We start from the raw sequence: 21,544 nt of genomic DNA on the forward strand, positions 1-21,544 counted from the left end.
TCGCTGACGTCGGCGGCAGAGCCTGGGAGTAGTTGGGATTTTGCTCTGTCAGTAACACATGTGTAAGAGTCGCGGAGGGAGCGAGTGAGCCGGTTAGAGGCCAGCGCCGCCGCCACCGCCGCCAAGCCGGGCAGCAGCAGCCCCGGCAGGGGCGAGGGTCAGGCGCGCGGGGCCCCGCCGGCCGCAGCTCCCCGCCTCCCGGGCGCGCCCGCCCCCCGGCCTCCGCGCCGGCCGCCGCCGCTCCCGGGGCTGTTGTGTCTGCGGCCGCTCCCCGGCTGGAGGTGCAGGAAGCTCGGCCGAGCGGCCGTCGCCGCCAGCAGCCCCGAGCGAGCGGGCGGGCGCACGGGAGGGAGGCAGGAGGAGGAGGAGGAGCGGGAGGAGCGCGGGCGGGGCGGGGGCCTCCGGGCGGGGGAATATACAAAGTGAAGCCACATTGCCAAACTTGCAGCAGCGATTGCAGCAGTTGCTGCCGCTGCGCCGCGCCGCGCGGGCCGAGGGCTCCTGCAGCTGCTCGCGCGGAGCCGGAGGCGGAGAAGAACGACGAGGACCGAGACTGACGCTTCTGCTTCCCGGCGCCTGCCACTTACGCGGGGCCCCCCAACCCAGCCTCAGAGCAGCGCGTTAAAAAAAAAAAAAAGAAAAGAAAAGCAGCCCTTAGCCCCCTCCTCCCCTTTCCTGCTTCTGCGAGAACATCCCCCCCTCCCTCCAGCTCCGCCAGCCAAGGCGCCCCTTCCTTGGAAGCCGAGCGGCTTCGCTCGAATTTCGCCGCCGCCGCCTCTCGCAATATTGCAATATAGGGGAAAAGCAGGTAAGGGGACGGCTGGGGAGCCGCGGGCAGGGAGGGGGTGGAGAAGGAGGAGGGGGGCGATTTGGGCCGGGGCTGTTTTCTTTGGCTTGCTTCCCTTGACCGTCCCAAATTGCAAGTAAACAATACGTCGGCTTAGATAATGCGCGAGTCTGAAACTACCGAGGCCGGCCTGCGAGCTAGCACGGAGGGCAGCCCCGGGCCGCCAGCTTTGTAGCGGTTCCTGCTTACAAAAAGGTTCTTCTTGGAGACGGGGCTGGTGGGGACCTTGGAGGCGTGTGGGGATATTTTCAGTTCCGAAGGCAGAGGCAGGAGGTGCTGTAAGGGTTGAAGTCTGAGAAGTAGTGTGGGGAAAATAGTCACGACCCTACCCCCCGCACCCCACCACTATTTTTGAAACAGTGGCAGAAAGGATCTAAGTGAGCAGGATTCGGTATTGCTGGTTCTTTTAAAAAATTCCTCTTGGCTTATAAGTCTTTTGTTCCAATCCAGGAGAAATCCGGTGAATCACCTAATTAAAATCAAGACATGAATTAAGCATCCATTTTTGTACTACAAATTGCCAGCGCTACGTTTGTCCCTCCCTTGGTCTCCATTAAAAAACACCAGAGACGTTGTTAAAGGGGGGCAGATTTTGCCTCTAGCTGCCAGTTCTGCTTTCTATTTCACAGACTACCTCAGGACCTAAATTGCTTGGCTATGTAATTACTAGAGTATAAGCCTATTTAACTTAAAAGCTTTCTTTTTTTTCCAACTCTAAATGAAACTTGATGAGGGCCCGTCCTTAGTTATCAGGGGAGTCAGTTTCTGGTCAGTCGTCTTGATTCATCTCTTTTAGATTTAATCAGCATTAAGGTATTGCTTGTCCTTAAGAGCTTTAGCTAATGGGGTTACTGGATGCTTTTCTCAGTGTAATGTTTCCTTTAAAAAAAAAAATACATATATATTTACCTCTCACCAAAGATGGGGGCGGGGAAGAGCTTGGAATCTCCTCCCTCCCTCTCCTCTTTTAAAAAGGAATTCAGAGCGATTAAAACGTTGGGCGGGGGTGGGCAGTTTAAAGACCTAGGGCAGGAAATGCAGATTCATTTGGGTTAGGGCTGAAATTGTAACAAAAAGCAATTCCTCGAGTAAATGCATCAGATAAATCAATTTACATAAAGGTATGATGCATTCGGATAAATGCAATGCTAATGGGTTTTAGAGTGGTCCTGTTTCCAAAGTCTCAGGGTTTTGTTACAGCTTAATTGGTGCAGTTCTTATTCTGGTTTATTGTGCGGTCACTGGACACATGTTCCGGGACTCTTTCGGAGGAAATGTGTTTAAAATCGGCCTATTTAAGGAACACAAGTCCTTGTTTCGTTCCCTTCCCCTCGTTTTTTTGCAGCAGCCAAGTTGGGCCGGGGACAGGCAAAGTTCGTCCTCTCCCCTCTGAGGCATCAGCTGAATGTCTTGAGCAGATAGCCGGGAGCCTCGGGGGGAGCCCACACTCTCGGCTTACAGAGGACAAAGACAAAACAGGCTGCTTAATTGGCAGTAAATAACTTGATCTTTTTATAGAATAAGTGACTGGAGGAACACTAGGACTTTATTGGACTCAGGATTGGAGGCAACAAATTAATCGGTTTAGGCTAAGCTTTATAAATTGATTCCTATATTAGACCTCAGTTGTTTCTCTCGTGACATTCATTAGAAAGAGTGGGGAATTTTTAAAAGCAGTTTTTGGTGACAGTAGGTCTGGCTCAGATATAACTTGTGCATCCTTTAACAGTGCCTTCTCACATATTATCAGTAATGTACCCCCCACCCTTTTGGAGGAACAAAGCTCTACCATTTAAATTGCTGATCAAGGGCAGATTAGTGAGACCAAAGTGGAGAGTGTTTGTATAGGAAGTTAACAGGCATCCTAAAGTTCAATGATCTATTATTCTTGCCTGTGTCCTGCAAACGCAGAGAAAACACTCATTGATCTTCAAAATGAAATGAGATTTGGAACAATAATGGGAGATGGCGGTCACCACAATGGCATGTGAAAGGTGCTGTTTAAAATAAGAAAAACCAGTTTCGCAACTTTACACACCGCACCCCCCCCCCCCGAAGTCCCCTCGCCTCCCCTCCCACCACCACTCTCTCCATCTCCCCTCCGCCGGTTCTTCCCTCCTTCCCTTTCAGAAAGCCGAACTATTTCCAACTTGTGAACTGCAGCTGCACTTCGCCGGGCAGAGCTCGGGAGGGAACGTGGCTCCGGCGGGGGCCGCCTCTCACTCCCCTCGGCTAGCGCTCGGGGCTCGGCGGGGCCCCGTGAGGGGCCGGCGAGGCGGTGGGTGGGTTTGACCCTCATTTGCTGGAGGCGGGCGGCGGAGGAGGGGGCAGTGGGCGGAGGCGGGGGCCGGGAGGAGGCGCCGCGAGGGGAGGAGCGCGCCGCGGAGCCTCGCTCTCTTGAGTTTTGACAGTACCCGAGCTGAAATTGTCAGCGGCGGCGAGCGCTGGAAAGTTGAGAGGAGCTCGTGGCCCCAGAACAAAGCTTGAGAAAAGTAAACAGGCGGCTGCTGCCGGCAAGCCTCCCTCCTTCCCTCTCCCCCTCATCCTCCTTCCCGCCCTTGCCCTGCTGCTTCCTTCCAGCAGCTCTGGGGGGTGGCGGGGGACGGATTCGCTCTCTCGAGCGGCGAGTACTAACTTTTGCATCGCTCCTGTTTTGTCTCTCTCTCCCTGTCCCCTTCCCGCCCTCTGCAGACCATGGTGAATCCGGGCAGCAGCTCACAGCCGCCCCCGGTGACGGCCGGCTCCCTCTCCTGGAAGCGGTGCGCAGGCTGCGGAGGCAAGATTGCGGACCGCTTTCTGCTCTATGCCATGGACAGCTACTGGCACAGCCGGTGCCTCAAGTGTTCCTGCTGCCAGGCGCAGCTGGGCGACATCGGCACGTCCTGTTACACCAAGAGCGGCATGATCCTTTGCAGAAATGACTACATTAGGTAAGACTTGGCTGCTTTTCCCCGACATGGGCGGGCAGAGCAATGGCAAGGCCAAAGGTTACCAAGGGTTTTAAAGAAAGGAGCAGGGCATCTCTGAGAATACAGGGTAGCCTTCACCTCAAAAACCCGGTTGGCTGAAATTTAAGGGGTTAAAGAAGCATGTGTTAATCTTCCAATATTTAGTGGCAAATTAATGGCAAAGGCCACACGAAGTAAAAACTGCGCATCTGGTGGGACTGGGCTGCTAGGTGTGCAAAGGTTGGGACCAGGATCCTCGGGACCAGGATTTCAAGTGGTCAGCCGCACTTGGACCCTCCACTAAAAATAAACATTTCAAGTGGGAGTTAAGCTGCTTTCTTAAAGCAAGGTAGGGACCAACATAGGAACTCGGGGACAAAAGACTGATTTAAAAATGTAAGTGTGGGTAGTGAGAAATGATTTGCCGATGGTGATGGCTGATTATGACATTTACGTAAGCACCTTTAAACTTTTTTGAGTGGAAAACTGACTCATTCTTTGTGCTCCTTGTGAAAAATGCTGATTGCCCATCGGTTTAAAGACTTATCATTCTTCTTATAGCAAAGAAACCTGAACAAGAAAAAAAAAAAACTTAATGGTAATGTTTCTCTTTATATACTGTTACTTGAAGGCTCGCAATACTCAAGTGTTAGTGTGTGGTTTGTGATGTAGAATTTGCAGTTCTTTCAATTGAGGAATGTTCAGATTTGGGGTTTTTTGTTGTCATTTGTATCACTACCCTTGATCCCCAAAAGAGATTTAGGGAAAGAGGCTATAGAGTTATACTAATCTTGCATTTTAAAGCAATGTATAGGAACATTCATCTGCCCATGTAAGCAGCCTTTTTCCAACAAGTTTCAGTGCAATTAATGGAAAGAATTCAGGAGGTCAGGTGCCTATAGGATCTTTTCAGGTGAACTCAAGCTACTTAAACTCATTAATTTGAAAGGAGGCATTTGAAGGATTACACATTTAATTTGAGTAAATGGTTTGATAGACTGATGCACATGAATGCTTCTAGGAGGTGTTCTGTTTCAACATCCAGTAATTAAAAAAAAAAAAAAAACCACACGCACACGGTTGATACTAGACAACCGCTCACTTTTAAGAAATGCGTTCTATTTAAATTTCTGCCCTAAACCGTTTTCTTTATAGAGATTAGAAAATTTTTGCCCTTTCTTCAATGCGGGTGAATCAATAGATGAGGTATTTTGTTCAAAGTTTAGCTCCATTGTGATTCCTTCACTCTGCATCTAAAACTGCAGAAGACCCCAGTGCAGTTTGGAGCTGAGTATGGGACCCCAGCGATATCATTAGTGTAAATGATGGAATAAGATGATATTTGGCTATTCCAGTAATGCAACCTATGTCCTCTTTGCTGGCCTCCTCAATCAGCCAAGTAAAAGAAATACAGGAAGGGAGAGGGCTTTTATTTTTAAATTAAGATGGCAGCGTTAATTTCACGAAGTGTTCTTTTAGAAGTAAACGTTGGAAAATCATCAGCAGCATGGGTATAATGCTTTCTGGTCCTCCTTCCAAGCAATGCCATGAGCTTTGACAGTACTGTAATTAAATAGAGAGCAAAACTGGTAAGAAGGAGGGTGGTTTAAAGGGGAAAAATTGACAGTGCTGTTCAGAAGCAGTGAATGGTACAGATTCATCTCTTTTCCAAGTGCCTTCAGAAAACCTTCGCTTCTGATTACCACTAATTAAAAAGAAGATGGGTCCACTTGCATTCCCTCAGGACAAGTTTAGGCAAGTGGCTTCCTGGGAATCACTTCCATTCCTTTCCTTATTCTTGGGAACAAATATAAATGCCCATTTGGTGTTTTTCTCTTGGCTTAATGGAGCAATGGAGGATGTGTGCCCAGCCCCAAGACTTAATTAATTGGGTCCATATTCCCCCTTTCTTTTTTCCTGACTTTGAAAACTGGAACCAGGCTTGCTGTTGAACTGGAGGCTACCCTGAGGACCTTAGATTTGTTCGGGAGAGCGGAGTTCTAGCTCAGTACCAAATTGATCCTTTCCTCACACTGCTTAGGGCTCAGCAGCAGACACCCCCCTCTCACCCACCAAGTTTAAGGGATCTCCTAAGTCTTCCTTCAGTGTTCCTTCCTTTTGCCCACCAAGATGCCGAAAGGGTGGGAAGGTGGGGAGGCTGCGCGTTCCTTTTCCTCTCAGCCACTCCCTTCCCAGTCTCCCCTCAGTCCACTTGTTGGAGGAGCTTTCAATTCTGCAGGGACGGCCGCTGAGGAGCGGGACTAATCCGCTCGCCGGCCGCCAGGTGAAGGGGACCCTTTGGCTCTTCGGCCCCAGCTGGGACCACAGAGCGATTTATTAAGGGGCTTTTAAACTGTCTGACTTTGAGGTTGTGGCTTTTTGAAAACAAGCAAGATCTGGCTAAAAAGCTTTGGGAGAGCTGGGAGGGGCCCGGGGAGGAGGGGGTTGCGGGGGGGAGGGGTGGGTGGTGCTGCTTTTCCCCAGCCCCTTCCCCCTGCGCGACCGAGTGTCGATTGGGCAGAGCTGAGCTTCTGCCTCTCCTCCCTCCAAGATTTCAGATAAAGCGGCTGCCTTGCTGCAGCGAATCCGCACAATTAAAAGCTTTAATTAGTGGCTCCTCCATTTTCTTAGTTCTGATGGGCTTTATCTAATGAGATCTGGTCTCTGGCTTAGATCTGCTCCGAATGACGTGTCCGCAATGAATGAGAGCTGCGTCGCAAACAAAACATTTAATTAACAAAATTGGCCTCTAAGAGAAGGAGGGATAGACAAGGGGGGGAGGGGAGAGGAAGGGGAGGGTGGGTCTTAAAGGGGCCAACGCCGGCCTGGCCCCGCCACCTTGCAAAATTACAAAAGTCGTTGAACCTTGGAAGCGCATCCTCCCCCTTCCCCCCCAGTTCCCGACCCCCCAGCTCGATCCCAGCGCCACCAAGTAGCTTCAGAAACTCCGATTCTCTTTCTTTGAGTCCTCCTTCCTCCACCCCCACCTCGGGCCCGAAGACTGGCGCGGAAAGTGCAGCGAGAGGAGGAAGTTCGGAGATCGACGGGTGGGGCTCCAGGTCCGGGGAGGCGAGGCTACGCGCCGGAAGCTCGGGTGGTGGTTCTCGGCGTGCCGGGTCTCGCTCGCTGGCTCGCTCGCTCGGCCGGGCGGGGGCCGGGCTGGGGGCCGGCGGCGCCTGAGGCCGCAGTTCAGGCGCCCAGCCGGCCGGTAGCCTCGGGCCCGCGAGGGGGCGAGCGCAGGGCGGGAGCCGGACTAGCGGGTAGCGCTTTCTCTCCCCGGGCTCCGCTCGGGAGGTTCACGTGGCGCCCGCAGCCGCAGTGAGCGCCGCGCAGCTGGGGGTGGGGCCCGGGGCGGGGGGATTGGTGGTGGTTGGTGGTGGAGGGTGTGTTTGGGGAGGGGGTAGCGTTAGGAATGGAGGCGCCGCCAGACAGCGAGTTCATTTCCCTGGTAATCAACAGCAAGCTGCTATATTCAGAGAATGCTGTCCCTTTAATTGAACAGGCTAGGTAATTAAATGGCACTTTTCCAATAGGACGTGCTAGGTAAATCTAATAGTTGGTTATTTAATATCACTTTGAAGTCTGCCCACTCAAGCACAATGACAGCACAGGAGCATGTGAACTATTAGCTAGGAAAAAAAAAAAACCCCAGGATCTCAAAAATTAATTAAATCGCATGCAATTTAGGGGGGACGTTTATCTTGATTTGTCATAACAGAATTAATTCAAGGCCTCCAATTCACTTGGGGGCAGATCTGTTACTCTGAATTAACCAAGCGTAATTTGGCTGATTTTTTTTTTTTTTCTCCCTCCCCTCTCTAACGCAGCGGTTGCGATTATTCACAGCCCCCCTCTTAAGTATCAATAGCTTCTGGTGCTTTTAAGGTGCTTGGTCTCTAGTTATTCCGAAGTACCTTTAATGGACTTGGCTCCAGGCATAATTTCTGGGTTGCATTTTCTTTGTTACATTTAATATAGCTGGTGCAGAATTTAGATTAAATATGGGAACCTGCTGGAAAACCAATTGCTTTTGGATCGGTAGCTGTGGATGTGCATTTTTCTCCTCAGATAGGTTGCTGATATTTACTTGTAGGTACAAATGTATACCTTTCAGCCACACTCTTAGAAACCTACCTCTCCTTGCCTGAAAGCGGTTTAGAAAACAGCCGTATCGTGTGTATTTTGCTTGAAGTAATCAGTTGCAAGTAGGCTCACCTATTGGTCGCTGAAGTTAGGGAAAGATGCTAAGTATTATTACTGAACTAAAAATACAACTTGCTTTCCATCTCTTTCTGTCAGCAAGGAGAGTTGGAGCTGGCAAACAGTAGTAGCACTGCATGGTACTTTTCATAGGAGCAGAGCACCTTTAAAGTGTAGAGGTTTGGTGGGATTTCTTCCCTTTTCCCTTTTCCCCATGTAAGTAACCTCTTGATGTTTGTGATTGATTGCATTGACCAAATGCTTAAATATTAACGACCTTCTCGGACTGAGGACCCAAAGAAAGGAAACTGAAACCGATTCTGTCATCACAATTAAAGACTCCCCTGGCTTTAATTAGCCTGACCTGGGGTATATCTCCCCGTTGCTTGAGTTAAAGAGAAAAGAGCCCATTATAGTCCAGTCTGAGACCAATAGCTACTTAATTGAGCACCTAAAGCCTCAAGCCTTTTAAATCAAACACTGTCCTGGACAGTCCCCCTGGTTAGATAATTAACTCTCCAGCGCACAGAAACGTTGTTAAAACACACACACACACACACACACACAACTTTTAAGAAAAAGGGTGGAATTCTAATGGTAGCCTTCCTGTCTGGTAAAAGGGATTAAAATGTGTATAGACATGTAAGTTTTCTGCTCTGAGGCAGCCTTAAAGCTGTAGGCACGGAAAGATATTAAACTCCATTAATAATGTTGTTCAATAGCACATCAGTCCTGGGTAGATCTTGGTCATTTTCAAACTTTGTAACTGTAATTTCTGACACTTTAGGAATCCCGTGATTTTGTGGCTGATTGTTCCCAGAAAGGTTATGCAAGTGGTGCTGGAGAAAATGAGATGTATGAAAAGCTTTTGGATTACATACGACTGCCCTGATTATTAAAATACACTTAGACGTTGAAGACATACAACTGACTTTACTCCGGGTGAATTGTCAAATAAATGCACACTTAGGTTGGGTAATCAGATCGGTACTGTGAAAGGGTATTTTTGAGATGGAGTGTCACTGTGTACCTGTTGGTAGTGGCAGCCATAATTAGAGACTCCTGGCCATTAAAATACTTCTGGGTTGCTGTAAGAGGATATTTGGTCCTTGGCTCAGGTAGGATTCTGTTCCCTACCCCCGTTGTCTACACCGCCCCCCTTTTATCCTCAGCATGTTTTTGGCTACATCGACAGGTTTTTAATTTTATTCTTACCCGAAGTGTTTGAGTCGGTACCCCTTTTGGGGATTGAAATAGCCCTGCTGTTGACCGGAAACTCCCCCTGGCAGTGCTAGTTCTCTGGCCACCCCACCCTTCTGAGAACCCTCTTGTGGCAGCAGTGACAACCGACACTTGCAGGATGCTGTGGGTGAGACTCCGGGAGGTCTCATCAATGCTCCTGAAGCGGTCCAGCGTTAGGAAATGGCAGGCCAGCGGCCCCTGAGCTCCCACGCGGTGCGGTCCTGCGGCTAGAGGTCCTGACAGTGTATTATTTCAGCTTTCTCTCTGTAACTGTTCTGATTCTGTAAGAACGTGTCAATGTGTCGTGGATCTCAGACTAATTAGTTTTGAAATGGAGTTTTGATTGAACTCTTCAAATCGATGCTGCAGCAAAATTTGTTTCTTGGGCTTCCTATTAAAAGCCATCTTAAGGGGCAGTTTTACCACTCTCCCTGTCGTTCAGTCGATACATTTAATAACAACTTACAGGCTATTTTCAATAAAGTGGCGACAGCAAATTAGTAGTTTGAACATGACAAGCCTCTTCTGCAAGACCAGATTCTGAAAACTCAAAGCAATTATTTTTATATAGAGGCATGCCACAATCATTCAGATTACGGGGTGTTCCATAGGAGCCTGTCTCCTGGTTTGACACAAACTGCATTTTATGACTTTCTTTGGACAAGGAAGAAATGCAAGTATTAATATTTATTATGACACCGATATGTTAGTTTGTAAGTCCTATTACTTTGTTTTTCATTGTTGAGAAGTGCCTCTCTGACCCTGCTTATTCGTTCCGATATCACCTTTCAATGTGAAATCATTTTGGTCTGTTTAATAAATATTTGTGGATATTAAAGAGGGAAGCCCAAAAGCAAATAAAGCTTCCTAGCTTGAGTCTACAGATTTCATAAAAGCCAAAGTTCGGTGTTCGTTAAAATATTTTGTCGCGCCTGTGGAAGGATGTAAGGAATTATGTATATCTTTTTCTTCAGTACACCGCACTTCCTTGAGCTTTCCCCTCCTCTGCAGACTTCTCCTTCTCCCCCTCCTCCCCCCATGGCAGATGTTGTGGTCTCATTTGATTGCATAGGAAAACTGCAGTGATACAGCAAACACCCAGAGAGATATGATGACAAATGGGTCCAGATCCCGGTAAATTACTTTCTGCTCAAATCGAAATTTCATTCAGTTTGTTGCTAGCAGAGATGAAGTAATCTAAATTGTGGACTCAGGAGCAGATAGAGGGAAGTTGGAGCAAGCATTTCATTATCAAGAGAGAGAGAAGGTTAGGATGAAAGAGATGAGCAGAGGCAAATCTTAAGTGTTGACACCATGATTGAAAAGGTTAACCCATACACATTATATATCAACCTGGATAGCAGAGAGTTTCTAATGGAAAGTCTGCACTGATGGAGGTTTACGGGAGTTTCAATACACTGAGCATGATGTCTTCTTAGATATACAATCAAATCCTCTTAACCCTTTTGATGACTCATATCTCAAGATATGATTAAAGTACAAAAGAGTTCTTCATATAATTTCAAGGACACAATACATTTAAACTCCAGGCATGAATTGTATCTCTTTTTTTTTATGATGAACTCAGTAATCTGATAAAATGTGTGTAGAACAGAATTGTTCCGTATTTGCTAGAGGTGTAAGTCAATATTTTGATTAAATCCAGGGCACCCTCTTCCTCTGCGGTAGGCAGAAGTTAGCTGTGACCCCCAAAAGGATTTTTCCCAGACGATGTAAATCACTCATAAAATTTGAGGCCGGAGCCTAAGAATTCAGTCTCTGTCAAATGCATTCCAAAGGGAGGGCCGGAGGCAGGGGGATTTCTTTCTTTTTCCTTGGTTTGGGATTATTCATTGGTGTCCCCGTCATCTTTGTTTCAGGTTATTTGGGAATAGCGGTGCTTGCAGCGCTTGTGGACAGTCTATTCCTGCGAGCGAACTCGTCATGAGGGCCCAAGGCAATGTGTATCATCTGAAGGTAGCAGCTGCTCCTCCTCTGTTTTTTAAAAGAACCATAACTTTCCTACATGGAGACAAAGCATGTCTCCTTAGTAGGAACCCTGTTTTCTCAAGCCGCAAACATGGAAGGAATCCACTGAAATTGTTACGTGGCAGTGATGATTACACATCCACCCACGCCACTCCCCCCATGCCACAGAAGCACACACCTGTTTGTCGCTTTTCCCCTTTAGCTTGATCCAGTTTCTTGCATTTTGGCTTACTCTTTTCCAGAATCATGTTGAAGGAAAGAAAACACTGAGCCATAAGTGGCTCTCTGTACTTGACAGATACCTGCTTAAAAACAGTTTATAAACTTGTGACCAAAAAAGACTTAATTTGTACTTGTTTTCAGTGGATTTGCTTTTTCCTTTCAGTGTTTTACATGCTCTACCTGCCGGAATCGCCTGGTCCCAGGAGATCGGTTTCACTACATCAATGGCAGTTTATTTTGTGAACATGATAGACCTACAGCTCTCATCAATGGCCATTTGAATTCACTTCAGAGCAATCCACTACTGCCAGACCAGAAGGTGAATACCTAGTTGGAAGGTTCAACCTCTTCATCTAGTGAGGGAGTTTTCCTAGGTGGTTGTGTTTGTTTTTTGTTTCTTTTTTTTTTTGTGGCGCTTCCCAGGAAGGCAGGGCCCTGATGGAGGGGCAGGGAGAGGACGCGCTGGGACGCGCTAGGTGTCAGGGAGGCTCAGAGAAGGGCAGAATCGGGCCCGAGGTGCTGCCACCACGACCACTCTTCCGGTGGTTGTGTTTTTGCGTGCCCTTTTAAAGAAATGTAGACTACTCATACATACACCGTTCAGAAATAGAAGAGTTGATTGGTTAAATCGTGAATCTTCTGTGGTGAAAAAAATCCTGACTTAGTTATAGCTGTAGCTTTACCAGTGTTGAACACATTATCACATGCAGCGTCAGGCAGAATGTAAAACTTGCCTACGACCAGTTGTTTATCCCACTTGACAATTTTGAAATTCAGAAATACGATGTGACTAGGTTATTGTGGGGGGAAAATTAGAACATTTTTGGTGGGAAGAGGGAATAAATGTCTTTGTCATGAAAGAATGATTTCTGCATTAGTAATAGCAATCTGGACACCTGCCTTCCTAACCCAATTTACGGTGCTTTGAATCTTAGAAGAGCAGTTTTACAAAACATTCTAGAATTCCAAAGGAGAGCGTTTTTGTTGATTGGGAGTCCCATACATAATATTTGAGTAAGCTACAACTGTTTTAAAAGTTCTAGCTCTTGCTGATCATTAAAGATTAAATGTCTTGATTCTTGACCCACAACTGGAAGGTTTTTGGACCAGAGTTAGAAACGAGGAAATTATACAAATGTACGAATCACGTATTAGAGGGCACTTCAGAGGGAAAATTGGTGATCAACAGTTGTCCAGCACCTGCAGTACTGGATAGTTTCAGATCTATTTTAATCTCCTTAGTAAGTCCTATAGCTATGCAAGTGAGTGCATTTTGATAACTGCTGTGCCTAATTTGTAACAATTACTGTCAGCCTTCAGTTAAGAGACTGTTCATTCCACACTGGCCCAGAAAAGAGTGAAATGTATGACTCGTGCGCATAATTTTATTCACATCATATTTCATACTGATTATGTATTGATGACATTGATTCATTTACTCTTTACAGCACCACTTGCATGGATATTAAATCTTATTGACCACAGATGAATTTTAATTTCAGATTGGTGATAGATTTTTCCATCAGCTCTGATAGTGTGTTTGACTTTTTCATCATTAACCCAAGCAATCACACAGCACTGAGTTATTGCATTGAAACAAAAAGTGCACACTTCACTTGGTAATTCTTTATGGATTTACAATAGGAACTTCATTAATGTCTGTTGTAGGGATCACAAAAAACATTTATCTGCAAATAGGAATTTAGCAAGCGTCAAAAATCTCAGGAAAACATATTAGGCTTCTTTGTCTTCCGTAATGCATTTTCTTAATGCTGTGTACAGGGAAAATGACTAATATTTGAAAACTTTTAAATCCTACTGCCATATTTTAATGCTTATTTTTATCATTTTCCCTTACTCAAGTTTATGGAATGATTTTAAATGTATTTTCCATTGCTTTCTTAGGTAAAGGTTAATTGCATCAAAATATGTAGTTTTCCTTATTTACTAATATGGGAACTACATAGAGTACTATTTTAAGAACGGAAATCTAATTGTTTATTGCAGATTAATCAGTCACCATTGATGAGCCAGGTCAAGCTTCTTTAAGGAGTGCCAATACATATAAATACTTACAGATCTTCATGGTTTCAGTTGTAATTAAGTGAATCTGTAGGGCCGAGTTGAGGCCAATGAATGGGTAACAAATATTTTGAGATACCCATTTCATTGTAGAGGCAAAGCCATTTGTAGTTATACTTGGTAGCCAAAAAAAAAGTACAAGAATAAAATCCACCCCCTCCAAGGTAAATACTTAGTTTCTCTACAAACTATATCTTAAGTTTGTTGCTGGTTTTATACCATTTCTTTCCCTGACTTAGCAAGGCATAAAAAAATGATAGAGCTCACCAACTTGCATGGTGAGAATTGAAGGATGTAGAAACAAGATGGAAAATGTAGCCAGACTGTGTAGCCAGACTGAAATACAGGCCATAGCAGTGTTAGCCAGGGACTAAGTACACAGACACGTAATAAGTACGAGCACCGTCTCACAGTACCATCTTACTGAGTATAAGATGACGTAAATTGGGAGGTGTTAGGGAGGAAAATTTGAGGAAAATCTGGTTTACATGTTTACGAGATTGCAAGTATTGTGCCTTTCATGTAAGTCCATACCTTTTGCAGGGTGGGAGAGGTAGGGTGTTCATTTTGGAACACAAAATATATGAGGCAATGAATAAGAGCCTTACCAGTGTGTATTTTAAAGTTGGAAGCCTTTTAAAAGGAGACAGGTGGCCTTCAAAAATTAATAGCTCTTAAAAGGCATAAGGAAATGTAACTTAAGGATGTGTTCTTGTCAGACATTGGTGAGAAGCTGTGTTTTGGGGGTGATGTTAATTAAGAACATATCCCCGTTGGCCTAAATGTCTTACATTTTTGCCCTTGGTGGTCAGCTCACCAAGAGCACAGTCAATTCACAAGGTAGTTTTTGTAAATAAAGGTTTTGGGTAAGCTGAATGTGGTCCAGAGAGATATTAATGAGAGGGCAAGGGGGGAGAGGTAATGAAAACATACTTCCTGGTGGAATCAAACTGCTTTTTGGACCTGGAGAATGCTTTAAAATGATTTTCCCCAAACCCTGTGGCGTTTCTTTTCTGGAGGAGATGAGATGGGGAGAAATGACAAATAGCTCCATTTTATTATTTTCTTCTCTCTCATTCTCCATATTTTTGGTAGGGAAAATTGGACATTAATTTTGGCCATTTTCCTTCTGTTCACAGAACCAATTACGTTTTTAGTGCGTGATGCATAATAAATAGACCCAAACATCCTCTGACTGAAAAGTAATGAGTTGATTATTTGTATATCCCTTCTTCAAAGGCAGCTAATTGTATGGAAAGTATAGGCCCCCGTTATCTGGCCCCTTTCAACTTTTATCCTCCTGAAATTTGTTCCCAGTGTCTGGGATGTATAGTTTAGTTGTTCTGCACCATTGGCTTTTGTATGTTCTGAGAAAAAATAATCTTAAGCTCTTAAATCATACAGTCTCTTTGACTGAAGTCTCAGACCACTCTTGTTCTAGGATCTACAAAATGTTATAGCCTATATTGTCTGAAGGAGACTTGGCTCCCCTCAGGAGAATACTGCCTTGTAGAGAGAGAGTTATGTAAATAGAATCAAGAATTGTGGGGTGTTTTGGGTTTATTTTTGGTAAATTTTTTGCCTGCTCTGGAGTTCTTTCTTCCACTCAGGAGTGATGGTTTCATCTAGAATAATCTGTGCTTTTCAGTAAAATAAGACATCACATCTCTTTGGTCAGAAGAAAATTTAGCGAGGGTTCTAGTTTACATACCACTTCGCAGTTCCCCCCGTAGTTACATAATTGACGTTGTGTGTGTGTGTCCATCGTAGAGGACATTTGTTGCTCATTTATTAAATATGCTCGCTGGCTGCTGCCGCATCTTTGTTCTGGACAGACAAATTACCTTTCTCACACTGAGCCTCCACTCTGGGGATTAAGCCTCTACCACTTTAATTAGCTTGGAAGTAGGGGGTTGCAGCTCCTAATAGACTTCAGGCTTTTAGTAAGTTAGGGAAAGGGTGAAAGGAGAACTTCCTGGGAAGCTCACAATGTCATTTAAAAACCATAAAAACCTAATATATATTATTTCATTTTGGTAATTGCAAACAGATTGTATTGGACAACTGTGTGGATTATCATTTCTAACTTAGACATGTAAGTTAGACTTCCATTGAACTACATTCTTTAATTGAGCACAAGTCATTAACACAATACATATGTTTGATTCATATATTTACAATATTTATGTAATATTAAGTGGCATAGTAGGTAGGAAATACTAAGGGAAAAGAAGTAGCTCAATATTTTTGTGTGTGTGTGTATACACACATGTATACACACACATACCTATAAGCAGAGAAGGACATGGGTGCATAGACATCATATGGGGATATTAGAATAATCATGTTAACCGCCAGTATTTGTATAGCTTTTATTAAGTGCCAGGCGCTGTTGAATGCGCTCCCTATATATTATGTAATCCTTATAACACCCTTATTATCCCCGCTTTTAGGATGAGGAAACCAAGACACAGACAGTTAAGTAACTTGCCAAAGTTTACACAGTTGAGAATATTAACACAAAACTTCCTGGGGAGGAGGGACTTGGCTCTGATGTGCCTTTAAGATCCTAGTACGAGGCAAGATGTTACAATTCATTCTTTGCAGAAAGAAACTTGCTTTTAACAGAGTTCAGCAATTCATTGTAGAACTTTACACCAGAAACTTTCTGAAAGTCCATTTGTCGTCTCATTTTGTCCGCTAGTAAAAGTGCAGAAAATGTTATGCTTTAGTTCTCCACTGCCAGAGTTAAGTAGCGTAGAAAGCCTCTAACAAGTCACAGTTGGAAAGTAATCTAATAGAAGATAAGTGAATGTAGGGAAGACAAAAGCAGCCATGTTTGAGTTTAATATCTCTCAAGTTTAGCATTTTAGCTAAGATGCCCGTTTTTGTTTCTTGCAGGTCTGCTAAAAGGTCAGAGTAATGCAGAATGCGTGCCTTCATCTCAGATCTTGTTCATCACAGGTGGATCCCATGTGTCTTCAGTAGACAAGTCACCTTTGTAGCTAGCACCAGTGCCAGCTCCATGCCATTGCACCTTCTTTAGTCTTGATTGCCCTTCTTGCATTTATTGGTGTATTAAAATGACTGAATATGAACATTAAGGACTCCATGAACCTGGGCTAATGGGAGACTGTAGAGAAAATGAAAAAAGATCCACCGGAGGACATCTTTGGGGGGGAGGGAGCTTGGGAGGAGGGACATGACTAATGAAGCTAATTAAAAGAAGCATTCAAATCTGCTTTCTACCCTCATTAACAATTAGCAGGGCACTGGCCAGAGTTTGTACCCTGTGTTTTTACCTTAACAACATTCTATTTGCTCTTTGTATATTTAAGTGTTGTAAGGAAATGTGTTTCAATCAAAACTGAACATGAGATAAAGGAAAGAGATGTGGCTTTTGTGATATTCTATCACAAACACTTTTATTGTATCTCTGTAAAATACAATGTATGTATGCATGTAAGTGTTTTCGTCCTAATGTTGCTACTCCCATGGCAAAGAAAAAAAAAAAAAGAATGAAAAAAAGAAAAAAAAAATTGGAAAAAAAATCAGGCTCATAGAAGCTACTGTGTAGAAATTCCCCCCTACTTCTAATTTGCTGAATGAAGAAAAAAATCTTTTATTTGTGATATTTTCAGAGACATTTGCTCTAGTATGGTGTATTTAAATAATAAAAACTTAAAAGAAAAATATTCGATGGAGTTTGGGTTTAAAAACTGCTTTTTCTTTTCTGTGTTTTGGAAAATTTTATATTTTTTTGTTCCGTACCAAGTTCACTTTAAATCTTCGGGGGTCGAGGGAAGCAGTGCGTATATTTATTTAGCTCTGAGCCAATAAGGTATTCTTCAGATTACTTAACTCTTGCCATTTTTGGCAGGAGTATGAAGCCATGTTTCTAACGGAGTCCTTTCTATAAATTCAGAATATTCTGTTAACAGCATGTCATTACACTTCTGCTGTATCACAGTGAATCTTTTGTGTTTATATATATACGTTTGATTCTTCAGCTATTTCGTTTATTCTTTTTTCTCAGTAGGAAAGCCTTGGGTATTGATGGAAAGCATGTTGAAGAATGTCGCATAACCGTCTTGTTCCCTTACCAAGTTTATAGCTTGTGAAGGAAATAGCAGTTCTAAACCATACCTGTACAGATTTTGAAGTTCCATTAGTTGTTAGGAGCTCCGAGCTCTTTTACAGTCCTCTTTGATGGGTGAAGCAGCCATTTCCTGCCGAGCTTCTAGACTCGTGTGGTCTGCTGTATGATTTGTTTATTTTGTTTTGCTCTTACGCTCCTGTACTGACTCTGCCTTTCCATGTGTTTGGCGGAGGATTTGGATTTCATTTGGTAGTAGTCTTGAGGTACTTAGTCGCCTGTTCTAGGCAGCAGAGTCTCCCCACCAGCGCCCAAGTTGCCTGCACAAAACACGTGTAGGCCAAGGACTCAGTGGGCCCAGTGCCGGTGCTGGAAGGAGGAAAAACGTGAAAGGCTGCCCTGCCAGGCTTGTAGTATGTGAGCAAACTCAACTGCAACTTCTCTTACAGGTTAATAAAACCAGGTGTGTTCATAATGCTACTTTAAGTTTTATTTTCTCTTGTTCCAGAGAAAAGCTCCTGATATAGACCCACCCTCTCTCTGAGAATAGGAATTGGTTCTGCAGAGAGGTCTGGCTCACCACCTCTCAACTAGCAGTCAGCTTCCCTTTGGGATCTCCTGCTTCCAGAGATTCCAGGCCAAGAGAAAAAAATCAGTTGCTCCAACTGAAAACCTCCTATAAACCTCGTGTAGGAGAATTTAAAGGCAGAGTTAGTGAAAGTGAATAGTTTATTAGAGCTTTATAAAAAGAATATGCAGGAGAAAAAATAAAATGAACAAAATCACATAGATAACAATATCTGTTTGAGTTGGATCCTTGGGGAATTGCTAGGAACTAGTTCTGGTTCTTAACACTTTTTTTTTTCCCCTTCAATATCCTTTAAGGGAACGTGGGACTCTTCAGGACAGAAAAGGAGAAATGTGTTAATAAGAATGCTAGCATCTTCTCTAATTCTTTTTGACATAAGCACTCATGTCCCATATAGTGTAGAAATTCAAAGGAGATAGTTAATAACTTTGTAGTCAGTAATACAGTGTGGCATTTAGTGATGTGGAGGGCTAAGGTCATTAAAGACTTTAAATGAACTATTATAGGGCTAGTTCCTCAAGCACTGCTGCGTATTTAATAACGAGCTTCTAAAAGCATTTCTTAAGTTGCAGACCTATAAGATTACAAATGTCACTCATGTTAGTATAATCCACATGCAAGTGATGAAGGCTTCTCTTTGATGTGCTAAATTGGAGAAGGACTAATGGAGCTATGAATATACAATAGAACATATTTAAGTAGTAGTCTTGCTTTAGGTAAAACACTTCCTTGAAACCAGAGGCGTATCAAACAATAAAACCTGGCTCTAATGGGGATGCTCTGTGTGGATAGAAAGCTACTAAAAACACTCAGGTTTATTCTGATGTGAGCAGTGATTGCGTTCCTCCCCCAGCTCCAACACTGCTGGGGAAAAAAAAAAAACCCACGAGCTTGTTCACCTTTCATCGTGGCATTGGTGATGTTAGTGGGATGCACTCTGTTCTTTTGACAGGACTTATGTAATATTAACCACGTCATAGAGCAAGATGGCCCCAGTCTCTACAAGCAAGTGCAATTAAAAAGAAAAGCAAATGTGACTGAGCCCAGCTGAACTCCTGATAAAAAAAAAAAGTTTATGATACATATAAATGTCTCAATCATGCAAATTGTCAATCTTGCTAATGAAACAGATTGTCCTCTGAAAGGGTTTAATGTTTTTTACCGATCTGTCTAGTTAGATTTACACAGTCCAAAAGGCCGGAGAGCCCAAAGGAAGCTTTTCCAAACCAAATCGTTTGCCACGAGAAACTATTTCCAGCTCGTCATGATTTATTAGGAAATAGTTTAACACAGACTGTAGTGTCTTATAAAATACGAAATGAGAAAACTGTCACACCAACATGAAGCTTGTGAAATTGTCATCCTCTTAATATTAACCGTATTTAAATTCTTTTGCCCTGATTTGCACTGATGTTTGAAACAACTGATAATCCAAAATGAAGCTCTTAAGTTAAATGGCTTAAATGTCAATATAGTAAGATTCTAATGTGTACTACTATTTATATAAAATATTTCTTAGGGCCAATAAATTGCATAACATAGACTCCAAGATCTGTCTATCAAAACACTATAGTGAAGGGTTTCCATGTAGCCTAAATAATTGTATTTAAATTGAGAGGACGTTGTCCCAAGCCTCCTTCACCCAGGAATTCCATCCCGGGTGCTTGCATCCTGTGACTGGATTGGAGAGGCTGTTGAAAGACCATTTACAAGTTGATGTTACCTGTCTCTTTGCTGCTGAGACTCACCTATTGTCAGTCCAGCCAAGTCACAGAAATGCTTACTGCAGTTAAATAGCAATTTGTTTCCATGAAACTGCAATTAAAGTATTACGGAGCAGCCCTTTTAGATTGGCAAGGCTCTGAACGCATGTTAAACAGCCAGCGATTCCCACTTGCAGTCTGGGATCTGACTAGCAGCGAAGTGTCACACGTGCACCCGTGTTGGGTATCTAGTTAAGAGACATCTGTAGCCCTCTTCTCCCTTCGTGGACACGCTGAGAGCTATGGCACGTCAGGGCTGATTTGGGGAAGGTGAACTTCCAACATACCTCAAGTGAATACTATTTTCAGTTGTACAAGAAGTGCTTTCTGCTAGTAGATAGGTACATGTTTCCTAGAGGGAAGGTTTTCGAGTTCAGATTGATTCTGCTGAGAATGGACTGTCATTCGGAGGCCTCAGGCCAATAACGTACTACAGGTCCTGACACGTTACAGCTGTGTCAACAGGGCCGTTCTCTCTCCTAAATTACAGCTAATAAAGCAGAGCATGAAAATCAATTGATTCTGTTATAATTTCTTTGAACGACACTGGAAAGTTGTTTAATGACTCTGTTAGAAGGGACAAGCCTGAGTGGAGCCACCAAAATACCTATTTTAATTGTCCCTCTCCCCCCCCCCCCCCACCCCCCGAAACAGGGCAGGACAGCTTTCCTGGGTGTTAGCGTCACCATCCCCAGATTAAAACCTGCAGGGGAAAGAGAAGCTCTGAACTGAATTCTTCTAAAGTTCAGCATTTGTTGAGTGAGAAAGGTGAAGTGCAGAGGTTTTCCGGAAAATTCGAAACCTTGATGTAGGATCCCGAGAGAGGAGAGGATTTCAGAGGTGGCGTTTTAAAATACAATTAGCGCTGAATTCCAACCAGCTTGGAAACCATCATTAGCTCATGAAAACAGGAGGCATCGCACCTTCCTTCGGCCTAGAGAGTTCTCCCTACCTTGAATCAAAAGGTTTATGCCCTCCACTTTTTCAAAAACAAATTTCATGTGCAGTGCATCTATTTGTAGGACTTCACCTGTGTTGTTTGAGCTGTAATTTTTTTAAGTAAGAGGAAAACATTAAAGAGTTTCTTCCTAAATTAATTTTTCATTTTCGGTGAATTGAATGTTTTTAGGAAATGAAAAGAGGGAATCTGAACTTACACAAACAAAGATTAATTATGAAAACTGGAAAGGAAATTGCTTGCTTGGGCTGTGATTGTATACCTCTTTCTTTATTTAAGTATAGTTGGGTAGAGATGGGTGTGTCTTCAAGTCTGCCTATTCTTCTAAGGCCTCTGATTCAATTTCTATCATCAGTTATGGGACTTACACTTTCCATCAACCTTACATCTTTAAATGTAACGTTTACTAGAATGACTTTATCTTGGAGTTGTGTCATGCTTTGTAAACGTATTTATATGTTAACATTTACTATTACCAAGTTCTTACACATGTTCTCTCACTCAGTCCTTTCAATAATCCTCTTAGTGATTATTGCCTCAGTTGTACAGATGAGGTCATGAGGGTTGAGAGAGGTGACTTATGAAGCAGGACCAGGACTACAGTGAGG

At 43.8% G+C, this 21,544-nt stretch overlaps 1 protein-coding gene across 2 annotated transcripts; it reads left to right on the plus strand.

Moving 5' to 3' along the window:
- Positions 1–394: 394 nt before the first annotated feature.
- LMO4 (LIM domain only 4) lies at positions 395–17,213 on the plus strand. Of its 2 annotated transcripts, none has more exons than XM_068540244.1 (5): positions 395–808; positions 3,539–3,777; positions 11,118–11,214; positions 11,612–11,767; positions 16,432–17,213. In XM_068540244.1, the coding sequence occupies exons 2-5, from the start codon at positions 3,542–3,544 to the stop codon at positions 16,438–16,440; spliced, it is 498 nt and encodes a 165-aa protein (XP_068396345.1). In that variant the 5' UTR covers positions 395–808; positions 3,539–3,541; the 3' UTR covers positions 16,441–17,213. The 2 variants fall into 2 exon arrangements, with proteins under 2 accessions (XP_068396345.1, XP_068396346.1); XM_068540245.1 differs by lacking the exon at positions 395–808 and adding an exon at positions 3,207–3,339.
- The last annotated feature ends 4,331 nt before the right edge of the window (positions 17,214–21,544 follow it).

The sequence above is a fragment of the Eschrichtius robustus genome, chromosome 3, assembly GCF_028021215.1.
Source record: "Eschrichtius robustus isolate mEscRob2 chromosome 3, mEscRob2.pri, whole genome shotgun sequence".
Taxonomy (NCBI): Eukaryota; Metazoa; Chordata; class Mammalia; order Artiodactyla; family Eschrichtiidae; genus Eschrichtius; species Eschrichtius robustus.

Excerpts from the sequence above, each read along its gene's own strand:
- LMO4 (XM_068540244.1), top strand. The coding sequence starts at position 3,542 with ATGGTGAATCCGGGCAGCAGCTCACAGCCGCCCCCGGTGACGGCCGGC. Across the intron at positions 3,778-11,117 it reads TGCAGAAATGACTACATTAG|GTTATTTGGGAATAGCGGTG; the intron begins GTAAGACTTGGC and ends TCTTTGTTTCAG. Across the intron at positions 11,215-11,611 it reads GCAATGTGTATCATCTGAAG|TGTTTTACATGCTCTACCTG; the intron begins GTAGCAGCTGCT and ends TTTTCCTTTCAG.